The sequence below is a fragment of the Rattus rattus genome, chromosome 4, assembly GCF_011064425.1.
Source record: "Rattus rattus isolate New Zealand chromosome 4, Rrattus_CSIRO_v1, whole genome shotgun sequence".
Taxonomy (NCBI): Eukaryota; Metazoa; Chordata; class Mammalia; order Rodentia; family Muridae; genus Rattus; species Rattus rattus.
In genome coordinates, this window is record NC_046157.1 from 17,975,661 (window position 1) to 18,001,363 (window position 25,703).

Here is a 25,703-nt window from a genome sequence, read left to right on the forward strand (position 1 = left end):
TCCGGTAAAGGCAAGGAAGGAACGGGGATCTACCAGAGAGTATAGGACCTGTTTAGAAAGGCCATTGCATTCCCTTTGTTTTTCCCTCCTTTCCCGGTGGCTCTTCCCACCACCAGCTCCTTTTCTCCCTTGAGACTCCTGTCACCGCCTCCTTTCGGGCTCGACTGCCCCAATCAAAGATGGCACCGGCGCTTCAGTTCTAGCGGAAATGAGCTCACGCGACACCGGAAAGGAAGGCGGGGAGAGCTATCAGGCGGGTGGGTGACCGGCTGTGGGTGGGGCGGCAGCCGGGGCCCTGGCTTTTACGTTTAGGGCTAAGAAAGCTCCAGGGAGCAGTTGACTCTGGTGAACTCCGCCGGGGTCCAGGGCTAGGGCTCTCGGAGGAGCCCGTGGTGAACCTTACGCCTCCAGCCCAAGCTGAAGCGGCCTCGGAGCCCGCGTCCCACCCGGCGGCGTCTGCCCGACCCTCCACGGGCTGCGCGCAACCGCTCCGGCTCAGTTCGGGGCTGCGGCGGGAACCGCCGAGCTGGCTGGACGGGCCTTTACTCCTGAGGACCCCGCTGAGGAGAAGAAGCGCCGCGGCTGGCCCGACCCCGAGTCCTGAGGTCAGACTGTGGGCTCCGGGGCTCCCGGGCCGTGGTCCCCGTCCTTGCCCCGCGTTCCCAGGCGGAGGATCGGCGACCTCGCCCGCGCCGCCCGGCTGCTCCTCGGAGTGTGGCATCGAGCCCTCTGGCGGGGTGATTTGTCCTCCTTGTTCTTGCTTGATAGAGGCATCTATTTGAAGGCTACCTGTGCTCTTTAAAACTTTTAACCAAAGTGGAAATGCGTGTCCTCTTTTTCTGGACCACTGTCGGTTTCCACTCTAGCCGAGGTCCGAGATCCCGTTGAGAGTGAAAAAGGGAAAAAGTACCTACAAAATAGCTCTGCACTTGGTCTCTCCCGCCCGAGAAGGGCAGATGAACTGTGGAGTTAAGATGCAGGGAGGTGAGCCCACATCAGTGATGAAAGTCTCCGAGAGTGAAGGGAAGCTAGAGGGCTTGGCCACAGCAGTGACCCCGAACAAGAACAGCGGCAACAGCAGCTGTGGGGGTGTCATCAGCAGTAGCAGCAGCAGCAACAGCCGCGGTGGCAGTACGAAAGGCTGGCAGTACAGGTATGACCCTCCAAAGTGATGTTCTAAGGTGGCTCGGAGAGTGTTGGGGTCTGCATAGCCCAGTTGGAAGGCCACTTCCGAAGCGGCTGATAATCTGACTTGGAGATAGAACCCCGCTCTCACGAACAGGGTTCACTTTCTTCAGAAATTCGTTCAACAGGTATTTATTTGTTGAGGCCCTCTGAAGAATTCAGAAATGTACCCCAGGATTTTCTCTGTTGCCCAAGGGTTTATCCTTCCTCTGATTTATTTCTGCACTTACTTCTGTCTTTTTTTTTTTGCCTCTGTTGTAGCCTGTTTACAAGTAAGCCTGAATGGTTGTTAGAACAGAAACTGTGGAACTCAGCGCTTTCAGAGGCGAATGCTGGACTCTTGCGGAATGATTATACAAACTAGAGTCAGAGAAGACCTTACCCCTTTGGGCGCTTCTGACTTAGAGAAGGGGGGAGGGTACAAAGGCAGACAAGCAGTAGAACTGGATAACTCTTGAGAAACTCTACATTCGTTAGTTTGTACTAATACAAAATGGAAGACTTGGGGAAATAGCAAAAGCTTCATTTTGGTGTTTTTTTTTTTTTTTTTTTTTTTTAAATTATATGTGTGCGAAGTGTAGGGAGAGATGACTACTCATAATTCTAAGAATGGATGGAGTTAGGGCATCCTATGATGTTGGATCTACACTGGTGAATACTGAAATTTTGGGTAACTGCCTGTTTACTTCTAGTTGGTTTTTGTTTGGTTGGTTTGGTTTTGGATTGTTTTAAGCTCTTTGACTGCACTTGTGAAACTTGGAAGGGGTTAGAACCAAGATTTTGTGAAAGATACATGTTTATCATGAATACTATTCATATATATGAAGGGAGTTTGTATTACAATATGCAAATATGGGCTGGGTGTGGTGGTACTCTCTTTTAATCCTGACACCCAGGAGGCAGGCAGGAGGATCTCTGGGAGTTTGAGGCCAGCCTCGTATCTGCATAGTGAGTTCCAGTACAGTCAGGACTACATAGAGAGCCCTGTATCACTCCCCCCACCAAAAAAAAAAAAACCCTAATATGCAATTATATGTGTATGTGAGATATGCAGGCGTAACCTACAGAAATGAGAGAGTGGGTAACTTTAATTGGCAAATGGGGATTGAAGTCAGTGAATCTCTCCCTCTTTGTGATTTTTTTCATTTTATTTTATATATGTATGAATGTTTGCCTGCATGAATGTCTGTATGTTTGCACATGTGTGCATTGTCTGCTGAAGCTAGAAGGCATCAGATCCTCTGGACCTGGACTCATGGACAGTTGTGGGCTGCCACGTGGGCTCTGGGAACCAAACCCAGGTCCTTTGGAAGAGCAGCCAGTGTTCTTAACTACGGAACCATCTCTCCAGCCCCTCTCCCCTTATGTTTTAAGATGAACCATAAGAAAATTCTTTTTGTGGGGATATTTTGATATTCAAGGAAGTAAGGAAAAGTTCAAGGTAGCAGAGGTCAGTCTTCTTAAAGTAGTAATTTCTGAAAACCACTCTGAATTAAAGTGAAAAATTAAATAGAATTAGAGCAAATACTAGGTGCTCAAAACTCGTGGTCTCCTTCTTAGCTTCTTTCCCCTCCCCCAGGTTTAGAGTCTAAAGATGCTTAAAACAAAATAATAACAATTTACAAAAAGTGATCTAATCCTTTACTCTGGAAGACAATTTGCACTCATTGCTTCTCAGACAACTCAGACCATTGCACTGTCCCTACCAAGGAATAAGGAATGTTTATATGTCTGTCTTCCACCTGAGTTCCCTGTAAGTACACATGCTTTTAGGATTCTTTCTTGACTTCTTTGAGAAAGCCAGCCCTTTTATCCCTGAGCCAGCTGCACCGGCACCCCACTTTCTTGACTTCCTGACAGTACTTTGTCTGTTTCCCCTCAGTGCCCTGCCCTGCCTCAGCTGGTGGTTGGCCTGGCTTTTCTCTTTTAGTCGCTTTGGTTGGCTTTTCCCCCTTCCAAGGCTGGTCTTACTTGTGCTGTGGGCTTATCTCTTTCTCCTTTCTGACCTCAGCTAATGGAATCTGACGGAGGAAATCTTGCAGGGATGCTAGAGCCAGGTATAGAACTGCTTACCTGAACACTACAAGACTCACCGTCTCACTGGCAGCTTTAGTCTCCATTATAATCTGATACTCTCTCAGTTCTGAAAATGTACATTGTTGCGCACATTGTGTGTGTGTGTGTGTGTGTGTGTGTGTGTGTGTGAGAGAGAGAGAGAGACAGACAGACAGACAGACAGATATTTGAGAATGGCTCTCAAGTAACTGGGCTTGATCTGAGTTTGCTATGTAGCTGAGGATGACATTGAACTCCTGATCTTTCTACCTCCAAAATGTTGGGATTATAGCCAGGTCGAAGATGTAAATTGACATTTTAAAATGTTAATTGATATCATTTAAAACATTTCATTAATTTAAAAAAAATATATAGGTAGAAGGATTACATATGTGATATATTTGTCTTAAATGCTTGTCTCAACCACCTGGTTTCCCTCCCTGGAGAAAGTATCCTTACTGATTCCTCATTTTGTTTTCTTTTCTTTGAGACAGGGTTTCTCTGTGTGGCCTTGGAACTCATTCTGTAGACCAGGCTGGCCTCAAATTCCCAGCAGTCTACCTGCCTCTGTCTCCCAAGTTTTTTTTTTTTTAAACCGTGTGTGTGCATGTCTTTGTAAGCACGGTCTTGTGTGTGCAGTATGCATGCCTGTGAGCACATGGAGCCCAGACAGGGCATTGGGTCCCTCAGAGCTGGAGGTACGGATATTTGTAGAATTGGCTTGTTAAGCGGGTGCAGGGACTTGAACTCCAGTCCTCACTGTTATGTAACACGAGTGTTAATCACTTTCCTGTCTCTAGCCCTGCCCCTTGCCCCCCTCCTCTCTTTATTTGAGACGGGGTCTTACTATGAAACCCCACATGGCCTGCATTTAGGCAGAACAAGCTGGTTTCAAACTCAAAGAGATCTGCCTGCTTCTTCTGCCTCTCCAGTGCTGGGATTCAAAGAATGCACAACCACACGTGGCTCTCCAACCCTATTTCTGTTTTGGTTTTTGGGTTTTAGAGACAGGGTTTCTCTGTGTAGTCCTGGCTATCCTGGGACTAATTCTTTGACCAAGCTGGATTGGAACTCAAAAGATTTGCCTGTCTCTGCCTCCTGAGTGCTGGGATTAAAGGTGTGAGTCACAGTGCCAGATAAAGTTGTATTCCTTTGTGTTTGTGTGTGTGGGTATGTATGCCACAGTAGGCATGTGGAGGCTTAAGCCAGGAGTCAGTGCTCTCCTTCCACTGTGTGAATTCCAAGGATTGGACTCAGTTCATTCAGCTTTGTAGCAAGTGCCTTTGCCCACTGAGCCATCCCACTGGCCCTTAGAGCACTTTTAGTGACAAAGAAAAAACTTGTGTGAATGTGTATGTGTGTGTATAGCTGCATGTGTGTGTACATGTGTGTGTTGGGTATGTAGGTGCATGTGTACATGTGTGTGTGTTGGGTGCATATGTGCATGTATGTGTTGGGTGTATGTGTGTTTTGGGTGCTTGTATACATGTGTGTGTCTGTTGACTGTGTGTATGTCTGTGTTGGGTGCATGTGTACTTGTGTGTATATACATATATGTGGGGGAGTACGTGTGTGTTGGCTGCATGTGTACTGTGTTGGGCGTATGTATACTTTTGTGTGTGTGTTGGTGCTTGTATATCTGTGTGTGTATTTTGAGTGCGTGTGTCCATGTATGTGAATATGTGTGTTGAGTGTGTGTGTACATGGTGTGTGTGTGAGTGCATGTGTTTATGTATGTGAATATGTGTGTGTTGAGTGCGTGTGTGTGTGTGTGTTGGGTGCATGTGTACATGTGTGTGTACACCAGTGGTCAACTTCAGCATCTTCCTCAGTTGTTTCCTGTCTTGTTTTTATTTTTAGTATTTGAAAATGTATCATCACTCAGTGTGTGCGTGTGATGCGTGTATGTGTGTGAACAAGTACCAGGGTGTCCATGTCACCCTGGTCAGAAGGCAGCTGTGGCAGTCAGTTCTTCGCTTCTACTTGTGGGTTTTAGAGATGGAACTTGACTTGCCGGGCTTATGTGGCAAATGCTTTTACCTGCTTTCTCTGCAGCTCTCTCCACTTCATTTCTTTTTTTTTTTTTCTTTTCTTTTTTCTTTTTTTCGGAGCTGGGGACCGAACCCAGGGCCTTGCAGTTGCTAGGCAAGCGCTCTACCACTGAGCTAACTCCCCAACCCCCAGTCTTTCTAACGTGAGCATGGAAGGGGCATCACATCACTCTCCTGCTGGGCAGTCGGAAGCTGTCCTACAGGGTACGTACAGCAGCTGTCTGGACCTTGGCTACGTACCCGAGGACGTCCACCATTGAGTAATCAATGGAGTCTGGATGGTCGCCTGATAGCAAATCATTGTCTGCTGTGATCAAACAAATTTGATTTGATTGTTAGTGACTTAAGAGGCAGTTAGGTGCTAGGAAATGAGCCAAGGGATCAGGACACAGAACAGTAAGGGTAAAAGGAGGAGTGGATGAGGGGGGTGGGAGGGAGGGACAGTTGACGCCAGTTGTCACCCACATTTACAATTCTGAAGATGTAGAGGATAAATGAATCTGGGGCAGTCAGATTATTAAAGCATTGGGCTTTAGATGTGTCCAGCTCAGTGTGCCCCAGTATTTTCAGGTCACATTCAGCTAGCTTCAGAATGAAGGGACCGGGACATATTTAAGCCCCACAATTCCCAGAGGAAGTGTGTACTGTCTGCTTTACAGCGGAAGAAAATGGAAGTTGAAATGAGTTGGCTAGGATCCCATAGCTAGTAATGGGGAAGTTTTTATGTCTAGTTAGTTATTTCCATAGAGATATTAAAGAAGATAGGCTGTAAGTGAATGGATACTTACTGATAGTAATAACTTGGTCAATACATGGTTTGTCTCATGTTCTGCTAGGATTCTAACTCATAACGATTGTTCTTGAGCCCCTTCAGTGTGTGAGCCTTTCCATTTCTTAATTCCCAATTATGTGCATACCCAACAGAGTGGAAGTCAGAAGCTCCTGGCTTTCATTTGCAGCCAGGAGAAAAATCAGGGAAGAAAAGAACCTTATCAGTGTTTACAGACTCTCATAACGACTCTAAGAAAAAAATTGGTTGAGTTTATTCCATTAGCTCTAAATTGTCCTTCTTTTAGAGTCATTTATATTCAATTTACATATGGATTTTACTTACCACTTATAGAGAGGACAGATTTTTTTTATTTTATTTTAAAAAATATTTATTATCTATAAGTACACTGTAGCTGTCTTCAGACACACCTGAAGAGGGCATCGGATCTCATTACAGATGGTTCCGAGCCACCATGTGGTTGCTGGAATTTCGGTCCTCAAGAAGAGCAGTCAGTGCTCTTAACCACTGAGCCATCTCTCCAGCCTGAGGACAGATTTCTCAATTCAGGGTCCCTCCTTTTTTACTGTGAATGCTGACAGTTCATAGATGAAATTTCCCCTTTATTTTTCTATTCTCTGTGTCAGCTTTTTTTGTTGTTTTGTTGTTGTTTGGTTTTGTTTTTCGAGACAGGATTTCTTGGTGTAGCTTTGGATATCCTGAACTCCCTTTGTAGACCAGGCTGGCCCCAAACTCAGAGATCCACCTGTGTCAGCCTCCCAAGTGTTAGATTTAAAGATGTGCAAAGGGAGGTTTACAAATCCACAACTGCACTGTTTATTGAAATGGATGGAAAGGAGCAAGCCAAAGGGAGTGCTAAAAGGCAGGTTGGGCATATGTGGGAGGGACTGCCTTTCCAAACTTTAAATACTTAAAACCTTTTATTTTGGCTCTCCACCAGTTAACCAGCACTAGCTAAAAGCAGGTCTGTCTTCTGCATTCGCATGCAGTTGTTCTTTTCAGAGGAAGGGCTGGTGGAAGCCTTGGAATAGCCTCTGTCTTCCAGGCTGCTGTTACACAGCCTTGAAAACAGCTGTGGAGCAAAGGGCAGCCAATCCCTCTGCTCACCAAACGTTCCTCAGAAGACAGGTCATGTGTGCCATTGCTCATGTATTTTTGCTGTGATGAAATTAAGTCTCATGTGATGAAACAAAGTCTTACTTGGCAGGGTCAATAGTACAGCTTGCTGCTTTTGATAAGACGTGTGTTCTAGCCAGGCCTTGAAGTTCTGCCCTTTAACATACTCTGTCCTGTGTGTAGGTGTCACTTGCCCTCTTTGTGGCCCTTTGGGATTGGATTGAGAATCTGTGTGCTGCTATTGCTCTGAGAACTAAAGTCAGTCTGTTCTTTCCCACACAGGAGTTGTCTACCACTCCCTAGGAAGTTGTAGCATGCTAATTTGCTAGCTTGTGAATAGGGTAATCCTCAGACCCTCTATAGTTCTATCAGAATCTTTAGAGAATACTACAATAATAAAATGATTAGTTTTGGTGTGGAACAAACCAATGGCTTTGAGCTTACTGGGTAAGTTCTTTATCACTGAGCTCTCTCTCCAGCCCAGTCAGTAGTTAGTACATATAACTGTGTGTACTATAGTACTTACTTCAAGTATATGATCGTTATTCATGGTAGATACATCTGTCACAGAGTTTCTGCCTTTATCTCCTAAGTTTCACACACATTCTACCAAAACAAACAGCTCCTGAACAAAAAAGGACTAGAGTTAAATACAAAGGCCACTAACCAAAATTTGAAGAACTCATCCCTGTGATTCAAAGGTCTGCATGGCATACCCGCTTTTCTAGGAATGCTTGTTCTTTAAATTTCTTCATTCATAAAGATTTCCTCATTAGAACAGCATTTAAGGGGGCTTGGGAGGTAGTTCAGTGGTTAAGGGCCCTGGCTATTCTTCCAGAGGACCTGGGTTTAATTCCCAACACCCACATGGAAGCTCATAGCTCTCTGTAACTTTAGAATCCAGCATCCTCACACAGACCTACATGCAGGCAAAATAATATATGCACATAAAAGAAATAAATTTTTTTGAAAGTATTTTTCGAAAATAGCATTTAAAGGCTTGATCAACTCAAACTGAAATGTCCCTGGGCTCAGTCAGGTCTAAGTGTTGGAGGCTCTGTACTCACTTCACTACTGCTACCTGGCTCTGCCTTGTCAGTCCACTCAGCTACTCCCTCTTGGTCATCAGTCTCCAGTAGCGCTGAGCACCACTGGCTTCACACTCACCTCAAAATACGTGTAGGCCCCTGTCTTCTGTACTCTTCTACTCTTACTTCTCCATCCTGATGCCTCATTGTACTAATCCTCAGACACCCCCCCCACACACACTCCCACCCCGGAGCTGAGGACCGAACCCAGGGCAAGGGCTCTACCACTGAGCTTTTTGAACTTTGACCTTTTGAACTTTGACCTTTTGAACACTGACCCCCCTTGAACTTTTCTTAACGGTCTCTCTCAGCCCTGCCTCTCTTGTCATGACTCTGGGCACCTAGCAGGTTCTTAGGCCAGTGGGTGAAGTGTGAATTCCTCTGTGACCCCCTGTGGGTGTGGCATCTGCTTTTTGCCTAGTTACTGTGGTTGGGAATCTAGCTATTGCCTTGCCCCCCCCCTTTTCCTTTCTCATTTTACATCTACTCAGTCAGCAGGTCCTGTCACCCCAGCCCTGCTACCACAGAGTCCTGCACTCTGTTTAATGAGACACTACTCTTTCTAGACAGATAGCATACGTGTTCTCTGGTTTGTGGCTCCTAGATTGTGTACAGATAAAATAGATTCGGTGACTCTGGTGTGAAAGTAGAAGCGACAGTGCCCAGGGGGACAAAGGGGGCTGACGGGAGGAGGGGCAGGAAAGAGAGGGTGCTCATATACATACATACATACACACACACACACACACACACACACACACACACACACACACACACAGAGGACACTTGGAGGGAAACTTGAGAAGGGAAGAAGGAATGCCTTTTAAAATCTGGATAGCAGCTAAAGCGCACGCCTGTTGGTACTGTGTTCCAGTGCCAGAGGCCCTTGTTGCTGTGTTCTCTCTGTGACAAGTTTTCTCCTGGGGAATTTCTTTTATTTTTCAGTGGGTTTTTAGACTGCTTTGTAACAATCCCTTTCCTTCCTTCCTTCCTTCTTTCCTTCCTTCCTTCCTTCCCTCCTCCCTTCCTTCCTCTTTCCGTCCTTGTTTCTTTTTCTTGTTTGTTTGAAACTGGTTTACTCTGTGTAGCCCTGGCTGTCCTGGAACTTGCTGTTTAGACCAGGCTGGCCTCAAACCCAGAGATCTGTCTACCTCTGCCTCCCAAGTGCTGGGACTAGAGGCAATCCACTACTCCCTGGAATCATCTGTTCCTAACAGAAAGGATCTGAAAGTGTTTACAGCAAGTTTGATTTTAAACATTTTCTGTAACTTTAGCACCTGTGACACCACCCCTTAGGGAGTTGAAGCAGGAGGGATAGCTTGAGAAGTTCAGGGCCAGCCTAGGGGTGTGTGTGTGTGTGTGTGTGTGTGTGTGTGTGTGTGTGTCTAGTAAGACTGTCTGAAACAAACAAAAAGAAGTAAGTATGTAGTATTAATGGAGATTGGGAATTGAAACAGTTGTTTTCTAGACGTATCAAACTAAACATATTAATGCTACTGGGCAGTTCAGCTATAAACTTTACTAACCTTGCAAATAAAGCTTGCAGATAAACAAGCACATCCCACTCTCCACAGTTCAACTTCTGTACAGGTAGAATAGGCTGAGAGTGTAAGCCATGGGGCTTCACATTATGTTTTACTTTTTTGTATAGAACATAATAACTTATTTACCACCAAACAAAACCAAACCAAAACAAAAAATCACAGGATTTAAAACTAGAAAAACAATTAGTTTTATATCCTATACTTGTCTACTACCTGCATTCAGTCATTTCTTAAATCTTTATATCTGGTCCCCAGCTCCGAAAAAAAAAAGAAAAAAAAATCTTTATATCTATATTTAAAGTAGAAACTAATCACGTTGGTTATAACATGTATGAGGGTTTGTGCATGCTGATGCCAAGGAAGCCAGAGACATCGCACCTCTCTAAACTAGAGATACAGCCAATTGTGATCCACCAACACAGGTGCTGGGAAGAAAACTGAGGCTGCTGGATGCAGGATGTGTTCTCGGCCACTAGGCAATCTCTGCAGCCCCTCACCAGCCGTTTTCCCAGACAGCGTCCAGGACTAATTCCCAGGAGGTGATACAGTGAACAATCAGAAGTTCACCCAATTTGGGAGCAGTGGTGTTACTGAAGATAACTTCTTCATAGCTTAGTTTTCAGTGTCTTGTTTTTAATCACCTGATTCACAGAACATGAAATAGCATGGTAAAATGAGGTGTGTAATGTTTTCCTCATTAGCAACCAGATTGTCTTAATACTAAAAGGTCCATTAGGAGTGGAGCATAAGTACTGGAAGGTCACACTCACTCGGTCTCAGGCTTGCATCAGAAACTTCCTCAGCAATGTTTCAGGCCGAGAGCTTTCAGATTTTGGTGTATGAGGGAATTAGGACTTGGGATGTTTGTGTTAGGGGATGCCAGCCTGGATAAGGAGATAAGGAGTGAACAAAGAGGTGTTTGGGTCCAGCACAGAGATGTGCTGCGTGCCTCTCATCCCAGCACTGTCCTGGCAGAGGCAGGGCCAGCAGGAGTCTAAGGCCATCCTTGGCTGAATAGTGACAGTGAAATTAGTCTGGGCCACAGGTTACCCACAGCTCCCAAAGCAAAACATTTGAGTCTCACAGCATCTTCTCATGGCCACCAGGTGGCACCGTCTTCCCACATCAACTGGCTGTACTGACTAGTTTTGGGGAACTGAAAGGAAGAGAGATGAAAGAGAGCCTGTGACTGTTCGTGCGTGCCAAGGGATAGGAGTATTCACGTTTTCAGTTGTCTCTGTGTAATCTGGGGGCTGGTGTTTCATGTAGCAGAACAAGCAGTACTCACTCACTTGAGTCTTGTTCTTCTCTGTTGCTGTTTCGAGACAGGTGGCTGTTATGTAGCCCAGGTTGGCCTTGGACTCATTCATGTTCCTACCTTAACCTCCCAGGGGCTGGGATTTCTGGCATGTTGCCACCATGCCCAGCTTGAATCTGCTTCTTGTGAGACTGGATTTATGCTGTTATCAAGTCAATCACCATCAACAGCTTTCTCTTAGTTTTTATGAGAAACCTAACCTTTTTTGAGACTGTATTTTTATTTATCTCTGGCCTGGTAGCCGACCATGGCTTTGAACTCCTGATTCTTTTGCCTCTTGAGTACAGGGACACAGGTGTGTGCTAGTAGGTCTTTTTAAAAGTTAACTCTTTTTTATATGTATTCACCAATGAAGTATTGATAACATTAGAACACAAATCACTGTGTTGTGACTTGTGAGAAACCACTTTGGATGTTTTTGTAGATAACACTATTGAAATTATATATTTCCATTTTTACTGTCAGCTATTAAATGACTGGTATAGTAACTTGCAAATGAGGAACACCATTAGTAAGAAAGGAAGAGCGGTGACTGAATAGAGGTAATGAAATGATGTAGTGTTTAATTGCCAGCTTTAATTGATTTTTGGTGTGTGTGTGATGGGATGGGTATGCAGGTGCTCCCATACGGGTGTGTGAGGATCTGTGTCAGGTGACTTCCTCTATCACTCTCTACCTTTTTATATAAAACATTTATTTAGTGTGTCTGTGTACACATGCACAAGCATGAGTATGTGCTGTGCATGTGTGTGGAAGACAGAGGACAACTTGTAGGAGTGACCTGTTTTTTCCCTCTGCAGCATAGGCTCCTGACTGGAAGTCCTATCATCAGGTTTGTTGGCCAGTGCCTTTCCCTGCTGAACTAGATCTCCAGCATTACCTCATTTCTGGGATGGTCTGTCACTGAACCTGGAGCTCACCAGTTGGCTAGACTGTCTGGCCATGAGGCCCCAAGATCTTCCCATTTCTTTCCAGCACTGGAATTAAAGGCATGGGGTTGCGATTTTCTTTTTAGTGTCAGCAGCTAAGGATTGAACTCAGCAAGCCCTTTGCCCACTGAACCATCTCTTCTGACCCTCTTTGGTTTAACGTGTCTGTGCTTTTCCAAAGGTTAGTTAGTGCAGGAAGGTTTTAGGAAAGCTTCCCTATAATCCACAGGCAGATGCCCTACAAGTCCAGTTCTTGTAGGACATACTCGGCTGCAGTACTTTTATGACACGCCACAGGCAGGGGAGGACACCTTCCAGAGACAGAGGCTTGGCGTGGAGAACCCAGACTAAAGTGATTTTCCAAGTGGTGAATTATGGACACCTTGATCCTTTGAGGAAATAATTTCTGTTCTGTTCTACCTGGGGCTTTGCAAGGTTAATGGAGAATACAACACATAGGTTATCGGGCTAGGGGACTGGACAAAAGAGTAAGTCTTAAAGACAGAACTGGTTCAGGGAAAGCAGAGTGTGTGTTACGTACACAGAGCAGAGAAAGACTGGGAAATCATTTCAGGTAGTTGTTTCAGGTAGAACATTCACAGTGTGTTTGTGTTCATATTTATGCAGTTTTAGTTCACACTACTATATTTCAAATAATAAATGAAATATTGTACTTATTTTGAAGAAAATTAGTAAGCTTGACTTTTTTTCTTTCTTTTTTATCTTTGGTCTTTTGACATAAGGTTGTTTCTCTGTATTCCTGGCTAACCTGGCATTCAATATGTAGACCAGGCTGCTTTCGATTGAACATACAGATATTCTCTCTTTTTTTCAAAGATTTATTTATTTATTATATATAAGTGCACTGTAGCTGACACACCAGACATAGCTTGGTGAGCCAGTGAGTTCCTTGGGGTTACTTACAGGCTGTGAAGGATGACTCATGAAGATTTATTTCATGTATATGAGCACACTGTAGCTGTCTTCAGACACACCCGAAGAGGGCATTGGACTATAGTTTGTTGTGAACCACCATGTGGTTGCTGGGAATTGAACTCAGGACCTCTGGAAGAGCAATCAGTGCTCTTAGCCACTGAGCCATCTCTCCAGCTCCATACAGAGATCTTCCTGCCTCTGCTTCCTGAGGGCAGACATTAAGGGCGAGCATGCCCATGCCTGGACAGTGTAATGTCTGCAGCTGCTTTCCAAACTGTACGGTTGTCTGGGTTTGGGTTTGTTTCCTCGTATTTCCACTAACTTCAGCTCTGTTCTTTTTGAAACAGTGATCACATGGAGAGTGTTAATGGCTATCTAATGAAGTACACCAACCTTGTCACTGGGTGGCAGTACAGGTAAGCCTATTGTCCTCTGCTGTCAGCCTCCTAAGAGGTTGGGAACTGAGTGTGTTCTATGTTGATGTCAGTGCACATAGCTAGGAAACTTTTAGAGGAGGATTTAATTTACCATATCTCCTGCAAATTGGAAGGCTTTCTCCTTAAAGGTGGAGAAGTTGGCATGTGACAGCACTGTTTTCAGGAATGGAGAGGTGTGTTCACCTGCCACGTGCTGTTACTATGTGCAAAGGGGAGACTCTTCGTGGGGAAAATGGACATTTATGCTTGATTCTCAAGTTGTGGCCTTGGAGGGTTAGTTCAGCAGTCCACAGCCACATAGGCAGTTGGTGATTAGGGAAGCTGGGTACGTTAGGTACATTGTAGACTTAATAGCTGCAGGGCAAGGGTATTAAGGTTTTACTTTTTAAATTGACAGTAAATAATAAGATTTAAATCATCTAACTCAATGGTATTAAATGTATTCACCATTTTGTACAACTGTCCAAACTGCCAGTCTGCAGAACCTTCCTCATCTTCTTGAATCTCCATACCTTTCTTTTTTTTTTTTTTTTTTTTTTTTTTCTTTTTTTCGGAGCTGGGGACCGAACCCAGGGCCTTGCCCTTCCTAGGCAAGCACTCTACCACCGAGCTAAATCCCCAACCCGGATTTTCTTTTTAAAGAAATGAACTGCTGCTAGGCATGTGGGCACACAGCTTTAATCCCAACACTTGGGAGGCAGAGGCAGGTAGATCTCTGAGTTTGAGGCCAACCTGGTCTACATAGTGAGTTCCAGGACAGCCAGGCTACAAAAAGAGACCCTATCTCAAAAAAACCAAATTTAAAAAAATTAATAAACAAATGAGTTCTTTCTGTGTGGCCTAGGTTCAGCCCTAACAGTTCTTCTGGTCTTATCATCTGGGGTAGCTAGGACTACAGACATGAGCCCTTGTGCCTATTTCTACCCTTTTATTCTGACCAGCCAAAGTTGTGTACAAGGGTTCTTATTTCTCTGCACCTCACTTACCTCTTGGGGCCTCTCAGTGCTGGGGATACAGGTGTGCACAGCCATGCCAGACTTTTTATGTGGGTGACGGTGACTTGGACTCAGACTCGCCTGCTTGTAAGCGCATGCTCTTTCCTGCTGAACCATCTCCCCAGCCCTTAGTCTTTGAAGTAATAAAACTAAAATTCATAAGCAACTAATTTTGAGTCTAAAGTCTGTTTTTATAGATAGATTACTTTACAGAACCATGTGTTATGCTGTTTATAATTCACGTGCTTCTAACCATGATGGGTAACACGAGTTGTTTTTCTTCCTACCTCAGAACAACACAACCAGAAATGATACATGAAAGACTTTCTCTCTTTTTGAAAGAATGTTTTTCATACACTGTATAAAGAATAGCAGAAACACCCATGGAAAATAAGATTTTTTTTAAAAAGAAGCCATGGCACATGCATTCCCACCCTCCCACCAGAAATACACACAAATTATACAAATAAGGACAAAAGCATTTTTTTAAAAAGAACAAAAACGCCTTCACGTTCCATTTCTGACCGTTGTGTTGGCGGTCGTAAAGCGCTGCATGAATTCACCAGCTCTTGAGTGGGAGGGGTAGATGGAAGGATGAGATGGGAACAGAGGGATTAAGACGCTGTTGAGAAGCCAGAGGCTTAGGGAGCTCTGTGGCTCTGTGGCCAAGCTATTCTTCTGTGCATTGCAGAAAGAAGCTTAAGGGACAAACACATTGGACCTTTGCCATCTATTCAAGACAGTGTTCTTCCCTCCAAGTCATTTCTGTTTTGACTAAGAGCAGCTTTGAGCAGGCTGGAGTCACCTAGCATGAGTGTCCGCTATAAAGAGTTGCGTGGTGGCTGGTTAGATAGCTCAGTTGACAGGCCAGCAGGATGGCTCGGGTGAGGATTCCCATCTCTGGCACCCACATGGCACGCGGAAGGAAAACATTCCTACAAACTGTCTTCTGACCTCCACAAATACCTCATGGCACTCTCATGCATACATAAATGTGTGTAATTAAAAAAAATGGCTTAGTTGGTAAATTGCTTGCCGCATAGGTTTGAGGACCCAAGTTGATTCCCCAGAGCCTATTTTAAAAAGCCAGGCACGATGGTTCACACTTGTAATACCATCACTAGGTCACTGTCAAGCCATCCGAAATGCAGAATTCCAGGCCATTTTGAGATCCTCTCTCAAAAATAAGGTGGATAGCATTCTGGAGAAATGATACCCAAGGTTGTCTCTGGCCTGCAAACAGTTTACACAAAACAGTTACTGAGGTGGGCATGGTGCTGGATGTCTGTAATTATATAGCACTCAGGAGGGAGGTGGAGGATCAGGTGTTCAAAACTGTCCACAGCTACGTAGGGTGTCTGAGGCCAGTAAGGAGCCACCCTGTCTGTGCCCCACCCCCAAAGAATGGCTTGCTCCAGAATACAGTTTTCCTGACTCCACTTCCTTTTAGTTTTGACTCTAGTCCTCGAAGGTGGCAGAGTGGCCCGGGAGTCTGTGCATGTAGACGGTGAAAGCCTCTGGAAGGTCAGAGCAGAGCATGCAGTTGTCTTCCCACTCAGAACCATCACTAGTGTTCTTTTCTTTCTTTGGAGTTAGACTGCAGCTGCATGTGATGATGTTCAAGTTGTAGGTGGCCCTGAAGCCTGAGGTTAGTTATTTCTTCAAACCGGCAGTCTTTGCCCTCCTGCAGTTGCAAAGGCAAACAGATAAAACCCACATAACCTTGCAGTATTTCCCTTTAACAAAAAAGGTGAGTTTTCTGTTGTGGAGGAGTTTTCTGTTGTGGAGGTTTGTGCTGAATGTTGAATTTCCTGATGTACTCAGCACTTACTCATATCTTTCTAGTTTATCATTTAGGCCAACCTGTCTTAGATAAGTACCTTTTGAAGACTGCTTTCCCTCCCTCACTATGTGGATTGTCTTTCTCAAGTCCACACACTTTTTTTTAAAGATTTATTTTATTTATATCAGTACATTGCAGCTGTCCTCAGACACACCAGAAGAGGGCATCAGATCTCATTACAAATGGTTGTGAGCCACCATATGGTTGCTAGGAATTGAACTCAGCAGTCGGTGCTCTTAACCGCTGAGCCATCCCTCCAGCCCTCTAGTCTACACATTTCTTTTTCCTTCTGCTACTGGGGCCTTGAACCATGGGCCTTGCATGTGCTAAGGAAGCTCCACACTGAGCAGTCTCTCTAGATTTTGTGTATTTCTAAATTTTGAAGTTTTATCTCAGTTAAATTGCCTAAATTGGCCTTAAACTTGGAATCCTGTCTTGGTTTTCTAAATGCTAGGTTTATGGCCAAGAACCACCACAGTTGGCTTGAGTGATTTTTTTTTTCAATATAGTATTTCTATTGACTCTTTGGGAATTTAACATCATTTCTAGTCTATCTATGGCTGTCTCCCCTTGTCACTCTCTTGTTACACCACTAACAAAACAACAGAACAAGCCCAAAACAAACAAACAAAAAACAAGTCCAATTTGCGTTACCTATGTATTTACTGGAGCATGCCTCTCAGTGGTCTGTCTCTCAAATGGAACTGAGTCCTTTTCTTCCCAAACTCCCCCCCACCCCCACCAGAGCAGAGCCATCAACTGTGGAGAGCTTCAGCTTCCTTATCACACTTTTTAAGAGTTCTCCTCATGGCTTCCTGTTTAGGCTGTTACTTTTTGAGGGGCAGGGTGGTGAAGGGGAGGGTCATCAGGGAAGCTTTCTACGTTCCTTTTTCAGCTGCATCTGCAGTTACCAGTGTCACTGCCAAAGCAGCTTTCTTGCTCTCTACAGTCAGCGGGAACACAAGTCATGGACTGCCACCAAGTTTCTGGTGACAGTTCTGACCATGAACATGGCCCTTACCTTCAGTAGGACCTCAGACCCAGACACTGAACATGATCTCCAATGACAGTGCAGGCCATTCACACCAACATGGCCTCCAGTGGCAGCACAACACGTGGTCATCAGTATGGTCTCAGGCTGTAGCACAGACCACAGATATCTGCTTGGCCTTCAGTGGTAACAGGGTCCACATGACATCAGCATAGACCCCAGCCTTAGTAGGACCACAGATCCAAACATGGTCGTTGGTGGCAACTTGGGTCCAGACATCACCATGGCTTCAGGTGGTGGTGCAGGCCACTCAAATCAATACCACCTCAACTGCAGAATCAGTACCACCTCAACTGCAGAGTCAACACCACCTCAACTGCAGAGTCAACACCACCTCAACTGCAGAGTCAACACCACCTCAACTGCAGAGTCAACACCACCTCAACTGCAGAGTCAACACCACCTCAACTGCAGAGTCAACACCACCTCAACTGCAGAGTCAGTACCACCTCAACTGCAGAGTCAGTACCACCTCAACTGCAGAGTCAGTACCACCTCAACTGCAGAGTCAGTACCACCTCAACTGCAGAGTCAGTACCACCTCAACTGCAGAGTCAGTACCACCTCAACTGCAGAGTCAACACCACCTCAACTGCAGAGTCAACACCACCTCAACTGCAGAGTCAGTACCACCTCAACTGCAGCACAGCCCACAGATATCAGCATGGTTTTAGGTAACAGCACAAGCCAGGAACAACCACATGGACTTTGGTGGTAACACAGGCCACAGACATCAACACAGACTCCAGCTTGAGTAGGGTCTTGGACCCAGACATGGCCCTTGCCTGCAGCATGGACCTGAACATCAACAAGGCCTTAGGCTGAAGCATAAACCACAGATATCTAGATGGTGTTAGGTGGCAACATGGGCCTCAGAGTTAACTCAGACCCTGACCGCCTCAGGACTGATGACCCACACATGAGCCTCAGTGACACCATGGACCACAGTGGTCCTTTGAGGAGGTCCAGTCCATGAAGTAAACCATTCCTCATTCTGGGCCTACATCATCGCTGTCAATCCGAAGACCTGAGGGCTAAGTGTGCTATGCAAGCTCTAGGCTTCTGCTGCACCCACCCGGTGACCCCACTGGGCAATGACGTGTTTCACTGTTGACCTCAGCTCTCACACCTGTCACTACCCTGATGACTCCAATTCCACCTCTGCACCGCTTCTCGTCACATTGCTTCTTCTTGGTGTTGCTGGTTGGCCTGGGCAGCATGAGAACAAGCAGGGTGGGCTTCTGGTTGGCCATGGAGTGGAAGACTCATGCAGACATTTTATAAAAGCAGCTTTAGAAACTTAAGACCATATCAATGGCTGCTTGTGGGACAATGGACCTTGCCAGGAAACCTGGTGTGATAGAGGGGGTCTGAGTCCCGGGAAACTCGGGTACACACCTGAGATGGTAGGCAGCTCCCTGTTCTCTGCCAGATTCCTGGCCTGGAACACATGCTACACTTCCTACATAAGGAAACATGACCTGTGGTCATACAGGCCCAGAGCAGTTCTCCATGCTGATGAGGTACCTAGAGGCCTTGAGGGTTTACCCAATAAGTTCCCCTTCCTGGAGATTCCTCCCTGCAAAAGGTATTTAATGTCGGGTCCACCCTGAGAAGTGGGTATGCATCCATTTTCCATGATGAAGAGTCAGTAAAGGGTAAGGATAAAACATGGACTGTCTCTTTCATCAAGAACTGCCGTGGGGTGCATGGACAAGGCCTTCGCCTTAGCCTCAAACTAAGCCCCCTGTAGAAGACTTCTCTGTTCTTCCAGACAACCTCCAGACAACTTAAGGACAATCACCAGTGAGCTAAGCCAGAGCTCCCATTTTCCCCGGAACTGGCCTAGATACCATCCTCAGCCTGTGGGCCCCCAACTCCACAGGACTCAGCGATGCCTAGATGTCCAGGAGTTTGGGAGTCCCCTGTCCCAGTCTTGTTGCGGTCCGGTGGACCACCACACGTTCCCAACTTCTCTGTGCAGTTCTCCAGCAGCGACTAAAGACCCAGAATTCAGGGAACCCCAACTTTGGCTCCCCTACAGCTTAGACTGTGTCTTCCCACCCCTGGAGAGGGGTCTCAGCACTTCCCTAAAGCCTAACACGGGAAGATGGTGTCCTGGGATAAGTGCAGTCCATCTCCCTGTGTTTCGACTCCCTAGCAGCCGAGGCCAGTGGTGGTGGGTGGAATGTGAACCCGTAGCTGCTTTGTGTTAATTCAAGTAATCCCTTCAAATCTTTGAAAAAGTAACTCTTAAAAATGAGCAAAGATGTGATTGGCAATTTATGATGTTTAGCAAACCCATAGAAAGTCTTTAACTCAACTCTACCAATAATTAATAAAATGTGAGTTAAAATTACAAAATGATGACTGGCTGGAGCTCAGTCTATAGGCTGCTTGCCTAGTGTGCGTGAGGCTCTGTGTGGGAGCCTCAGAGCCACACGAGGCTGTGGTACACTGGGAAGCCCAGTGCTCTGGAGGCAGAGGCAAGGAGATATAATTCAGAGTCATCTTTGACTACATAGAGAGTTTGGGGCTTGCTTGGGATAGGTGAAACGCTATCTAGAAAAACAACAACAAAGCCAGAGAAACAAGGAGCTGCAAAAATATTAAAGTTAAATTTTACCAAACTATGAGAACACATTTTTCCAGGCCCAAAAGCTTAGGAGGGAGCTGGGTCTGGCAGAGGCAGGCGGCTCTCTGTCTGTTGAAAGCCAGCCTGGTTAGGACATAGGGAAACCCTGTCTTAAACAACAATGAGAATCTTTAGGGGAAGAGGGGATGAGTCTGTGTTCTATCTCTTTTCTTAGGCAGATTTAACCTTTTTATTTTTTATCATCAGCACCAGGCTGATTCTGTTCCCTCCGACTCCTTCGATGTGGTCATTTCTGTGTCACTTGAGATGGAACGTCTTTCTGGCTCTTGAACTGACTCACACTCCACACGGGCTCTGTGAGGAACTTGGCTCTTCTGTAGAATGCCAATAAAGCTTCCAGAAACCCAAGCATAAATTTTGAGAAAGTCAAACCTTTTGTAACTTTTAAGGAAAAGATCTGTTATGCTACTTAAACTGGGATCTGAATTGGTGCATCCTAAACTGGCCAGTCTTTAATTGAATCAGAACATCAAATTCTTTTCCAAAGTCCACCGGTGTTCCATCAAATTCTTTGCCAAGGTATATCAGCATTTCATCATTTAATCTCAAGTTCCCTGAGTTTCTGTGTCTCTAGTTGCAGTCTTTTCATTTTTAAACAGGGCAGGTCACTTGTGACCTATCTAAAGGTACAGCCCAGCATCTTCTGCTGTGTCCTTATTCCCCGTGTATATTTCACTGCTACAGCCTAGATCATATTCAGCTCTTTGATTACCGAGACTTATATTTTTTTAAAGATTTATTATTCCTATTTGTGTGTGTGTGTGTGTCCTGTAGAAAACAAAACAAAAGGGTGTTGGAGCCCCCTGGAATTCTAGGTGATTTCAAGCTCCTCAGAATGGGTGTTAGGAACCAAACTCAGGTTGTCTGCTAGAGTTGTGTGCTCTTAACCATAGGGACATCTCCACAACTCCCATACTCATTTCTATCCTGGCAGCCTAGAGTTCATATTTTGTCATAGCAATTCTCTCTGCCCTTGTCTGCAATGCCCTTGTCTGCAGTTTACCAGGGAGAGATGTTCCTCCTTTAGAGGAGCATCTCCTGAGTTCTTCCCAGAAGTGGAACTCTTTCCTGAGTTCCATGTGTTCTTCCCTGAGAAGCACTTCTGGGGCTAGAGATGGGACTTTGGCCTGGGGTATATGAGGCCCTGGATTTGATCTCCAGAACCACAAAAATTATTTAAAATAAATGCTTCTCCCTCAGCTCTGCATCTTGTGCCTTATATTTAAATGTGTTTAGTTTTACCATGATTTATGTCCTAGGAAATTTGGTGTGGTATGTTGGCATGTTTAGTTTTAGGGTTTTTTTGTTTGTTTTGTTGTGAGTTTTTCAATAAAGAAACCACTGTAGTTTTTAAATGTTAGAAGTTTGCATGCTTTAGTTTAGCTAGGGTAAATGTTTCAAAATCACAACTTTTTTAACATCATTGCAGGTTTTTTGTTTTAAACAATGAAGCGGGGCTGTTGGAGTACTTTGTGAATGAACAGTCTAGGAATCAGAAACCCAGAGGGACTTTGCAGCTTGCGGGGGCTGTGATCTCACCCAGCGATGAGGACTCCCACACCTTCACAGTGAATGCTGCCAGCGGAGAGCAGTATAAACTCAGAGGTAGGCTGAGACCTAGCACTGGGGTCCCCCAGCAGAAGCTGCCCTGCCCCACCCCGCCCCGCCCCCCACCCCGCCCCACCCCGCCCCGCCCCACGCCGATGTCAGGCCTAGCTCAGGGCCCACTGTCACTGATGACACACCACAGGACAGTCCTGGAACTGCTCTGACAGGTTATAAAATCTGCTTTAATAATGGTTTTCAAGTTGGCCAGTGAATGAGTCTGTTTAGTGTTGGGCCTGATAAAAATGATTTATTTTATGAATGAAACCTGATTAGTGATAACTGTAAGACCTAGACATTTAAATATTACTGTCTTATGTCTGCCACAGGGAATTTTTCTCTTTCGCCCATTGTCCTTTTGACATCTTTTAGTGACTGATAACTACAATTGTGGGTGTGTTATGCCCATATTCATTAGATAAATTTAACTTGCCATGTTTGGTTTGGAGTTTGGGTTTTCATATTGGTTTTTGATAAAATTGGAATGTGCAGAGTGGTAGGACCATGGACTTGCCTGAGCTTTTAAGACAGGGTCTTGCTACATAGCCCAGGCTGGCTTCAAATGCTTGCCCTTTGCCTCTGAGAGCTATAATTACAGACTTGTGCTGCCATGCCTGGCTTATAACCTCTGTCTAGGTTAATTTATGAAAAAATGTGTGGGTTTTTTAGCTGAATAAATATACATAAAGAATAGTGGCTCTCCGACTTGACCATCTGCTGAGGTCTGAAAGGACTGCTGACCCTTCAGGTTCTTGTTCAAGGTTGTCTACTCAAATAGGGACATCAGCTAGCAGTGGTGCCACACACCTTTAATCCCAGCACTTGGGAGGCAGCCTGGTCTACAGAGTGAGTTGTAGGACAGCCAGGACTACACAGTGAAACCCTGTCTTGAAAAACAAAAATAAGTAAATAAACAGAAACAAATATGACCTTATTATGTCCTCACCTGCTACATGGGGTTTGTGCACTCCTAGCAAGGGTGACCCTTTAGTCCTCTTGGTCAGTGACATTTTCTGTAAGGAAAGTAATGCTAGCCTTTGCTTTTACTCATCCATGACCTGTGGACAACTAATTGTGTTCCCCAAGTAAGTGTAGAAATAAGTAACGTCTGTATTCTTCATCAGCCACAGATGCCAAAGAGCGGCAGCACTGGGTGAGCAGACTTCAGATATGTACACAGCACCACACGGAAGCTATTGGAAAGGTACGTGGGCTTGTACACAGTGTCAGTCAAAAACGGGAACTGTGGGCTTTATGCTTCTAAATGTGGTAAGTAGAACCAGTGAGGTAGGGTCATTGCCACCAAGCTTGGCCACCTCAGCTTCATCTCTTGGACTCACGTGGTTGGAAGACAGCCGTCTCTTGAGAACAGTCCTCTTGTTTCCATGTATGCTGGTGATGTGCACACATGCATACATACAAAGTCAATGATTGTTAAAATACATTGAGATACCGTTCACACATTATAAATTGATACACCATAAAGTATAATCCTGTGATGTTAGTGTAGTTATGATTGTGCAACCTTGGGCTCAGAGGTGAAGAGCACTGACTGCTCTTTCAGAAGACCAGAATTCAGTTCCCAGCAACCAACCACATGGTGGCTCACAACCATCTGTAAAGGGATCTGATGCCCTCTTCTGGTGTGTCTGAAGACAGAGACAGTGAACTCAGATACATTAAATAAATAAATAAATAAATCTTAAAAAAAAAAAAAAAAAGATTGTGTGGCCTTGGTAGCCATGTAACTAGAGAATGTTTCTATCTTCCCCAAAAAGCCCCAAATAATTTTTTTTTTTTTTTAATGCTTGTGCATTTAAGTTAGAAAATTTTACTTTACATTTAAAAAAAAAAAACCTTCACATATTATTAGATGTTGAAACTGACACTTTCATGTAATTTACCCTACTGTTTATTTGGTTTACAATAGCAAGTATCCCAAATTGCTATTTTCCCATTTCTTTTCAACTTAAAACATGTGCTATAAAGTGAAAAAAATCTGTAGTGATGTACAGTGTGGAGTGAAATAAGACACCGAAGAACAAACGAAGCTAATTCTCTATCTGAAAAAGTAAGTTTATGAAAATATAAAAGGAACTACCAAACATTTTGCAGTCAGGTTAAGTTAGCTGGCCTTCTCACAGCATCTTCAGAGGCAACCGGGGCTGCACAGCAGATAGCCTTTCATGAAGCAGGCTGCTTCACCACCATCCTCATTTCCAGATTTGGTACAAACATTGCCCCATCCCACTGAGAAGCTTCCAAACCTGTCACCTGTCTGGAGTCTGAATCTGCAGAGAGCCACTCAGAGGGCAGCAATGGACACCCCAGATTATTAACAGCCACTTCTGTTCAGTCCTAGGCTCTTGTTTGTGGACTTATGACTGTGGTTTATTGTGTCGGCTTTTTCCCCTTCAAGGTTCAGGCATACTTACACATAACAAATAGTTCTTCCCTCAAACCCGTCTCTATGTACGCTGCTTGTGGCTGGCCTTGAAAACTGCCCCAGCTTTCCAAGTGTTGGGGTTATAGATGTAAGCCACCATGCCAGCCTACTAGCTGTTCTCTTTCATATGTACTTTCTTTTAATTTAGTTTTTGAGACTGGGCCTCACTCCAATTCAGACTGGCCTAGAACTTGCTGTATAGCCCAGGTTGGCTTTTTCTTTTTCTTTTTTTCTTTTTTTGAGATAGGTTCTCATGTATCTCATGCTGACCTGAACATCTGCTTTTCCTGCTTCTCTTCCAAGTACTACAATTATAAGCATTTTATACCACATTGGGTTTATATGATACCCAGGTCATGTATGAAGTCAGATCCAGGACTTCATACATGTTAGACAAGCATTCTGCCAATTAAGCCACATCCCCCAGACTCCCCTGTCTCAGCCTTGTGTATGTGGGCGAGTCTGTGAGTGTTTATGTGGTGTCCATATGTTTACCTCCCTCGACCTCTCTTTACTTTGTCTTTCTTAGCCTGGAACAGCTCTATGATTTGAGTAGGCAAGCTAGCCAGTAAGCTCCAGGGATCCACCTGTCTCCTCTTTGCCAATCTTAAGGTTACGGAATGTTCCACCAGGCCCAGCTGTTTTACATAGGTGCAGGGGATCTGAAGTCTAGCCTCACACTCAGGCAGCAAATGCTTGACTGACAACCATTTTCCTCCCCGTCTTGCCTCAGCCTCCTGTGTGATAGGATCACAGGTGTGAGTCCCCTTATTTGGTAGTGTTTTCATTCAATAGATGCCATGAGTGAGGTTGAGTGAAAATATTACCTTAGGGGTGTGTGTGTGTGTGTGTGTATGCACACAGGGTGGAGGTCAGATTTCAAAGCCAGGTATTTTCCTCAGTCACTTTTCACCTTTTCTTTTTTGAAACATGTCTCTCAGTGAACCTGGAGCTCACTGCTTTGACTAAACTAACTGACCAGTGAGCTACAGGGATCCACCTGCATTCATCTCCCCAGCTCTGGGATTAAAGTCTCAACACCAGTATGCCTGCCTATTTAACACGGGTGCTGGGGATCAAACTCAGATCCTCATGTTTTTGTGGCTAGCACCTTACTGACTGAGCCATCTTGCCAGCCCCTCCTTTCATTTCTTGGACGTATGTATGTATGTAGGAGTAGAATTTCTGGGACATATGGCAGTTCATGTGTATGTGTGTGTATATGAGTGTATGTGCATGCGGAGGCTATAGGTCAACACTGAGTTCTTCCTCAGTGACTCCTACCCTGTTTTTGGAGACAGGTCTTGAACTGAGCCTGGAGCTCACTAATTTGGCTTATCTGAGCTCTTGGGATCCACTTGTCTGTCTCCCAAGTGTTGGGATTATAGACATTGTGTGTTGTGCCCAGCTTCTTATCTGGGTACTGGCAGTCTGAACTTGATTCTATGCTAAAGCTGTAATCACTTTGTGGACTGCGCCATGTCCCTGGCCCCTAACTTCCGTGCTCTCCAGTGATCTCATGATTTTCATCTTACTTCTCCTCAAATGATTAATCATGTTGACTCCCTTTCCATGTGCTTGTTGGTTGTTCATTTGAGTGTCTTTAAAAAGGTTCTGGATTACTCTCATGTGTGTGTACACGTGCGTGCACATGCTTC

At 44.9% G+C, this 25,703-nt stretch overlaps 1 protein-coding gene across 3 annotated transcripts in view; it reads left to right on the forward strand.

Moving 5' to 3' along the window:
- Window positions 1-248: 248 nt before the first annotated feature.
- Window positions 249-25,703, forward strand: part of Osbpl11 (oxysterol binding protein like 11) — a 62,367-nt gene continuing 36,912 nt past the window's right edge. For 2 of the 3 annotated variants that reach the window (XM_032900135.1, XM_032900134.1), the window contains exons 1-4: window positions 249-1,153; window positions 13,360-13,428; window positions 21,424-21,599; window positions 22,724-22,803. In XM_032900135.1, coding sequence (XP_032756026.1) covers window positions 957-1,153; window positions 13,360-13,428; window positions 21,424-21,599; window positions 22,724-22,803 — 522 coding nt within the window. In that variant the 5' untranslated portion in view covers window positions 249-956. Of the gene's footprint in view, window positions 1,154-1,221; window positions 1,314-13,359; window positions 13,429-21,423; window positions 21,600-22,723; window positions 22,804-25,703 lie in introns of those variants that run through there. The other variant, XM_032900136.1, reaches the window with a different exon arrangement.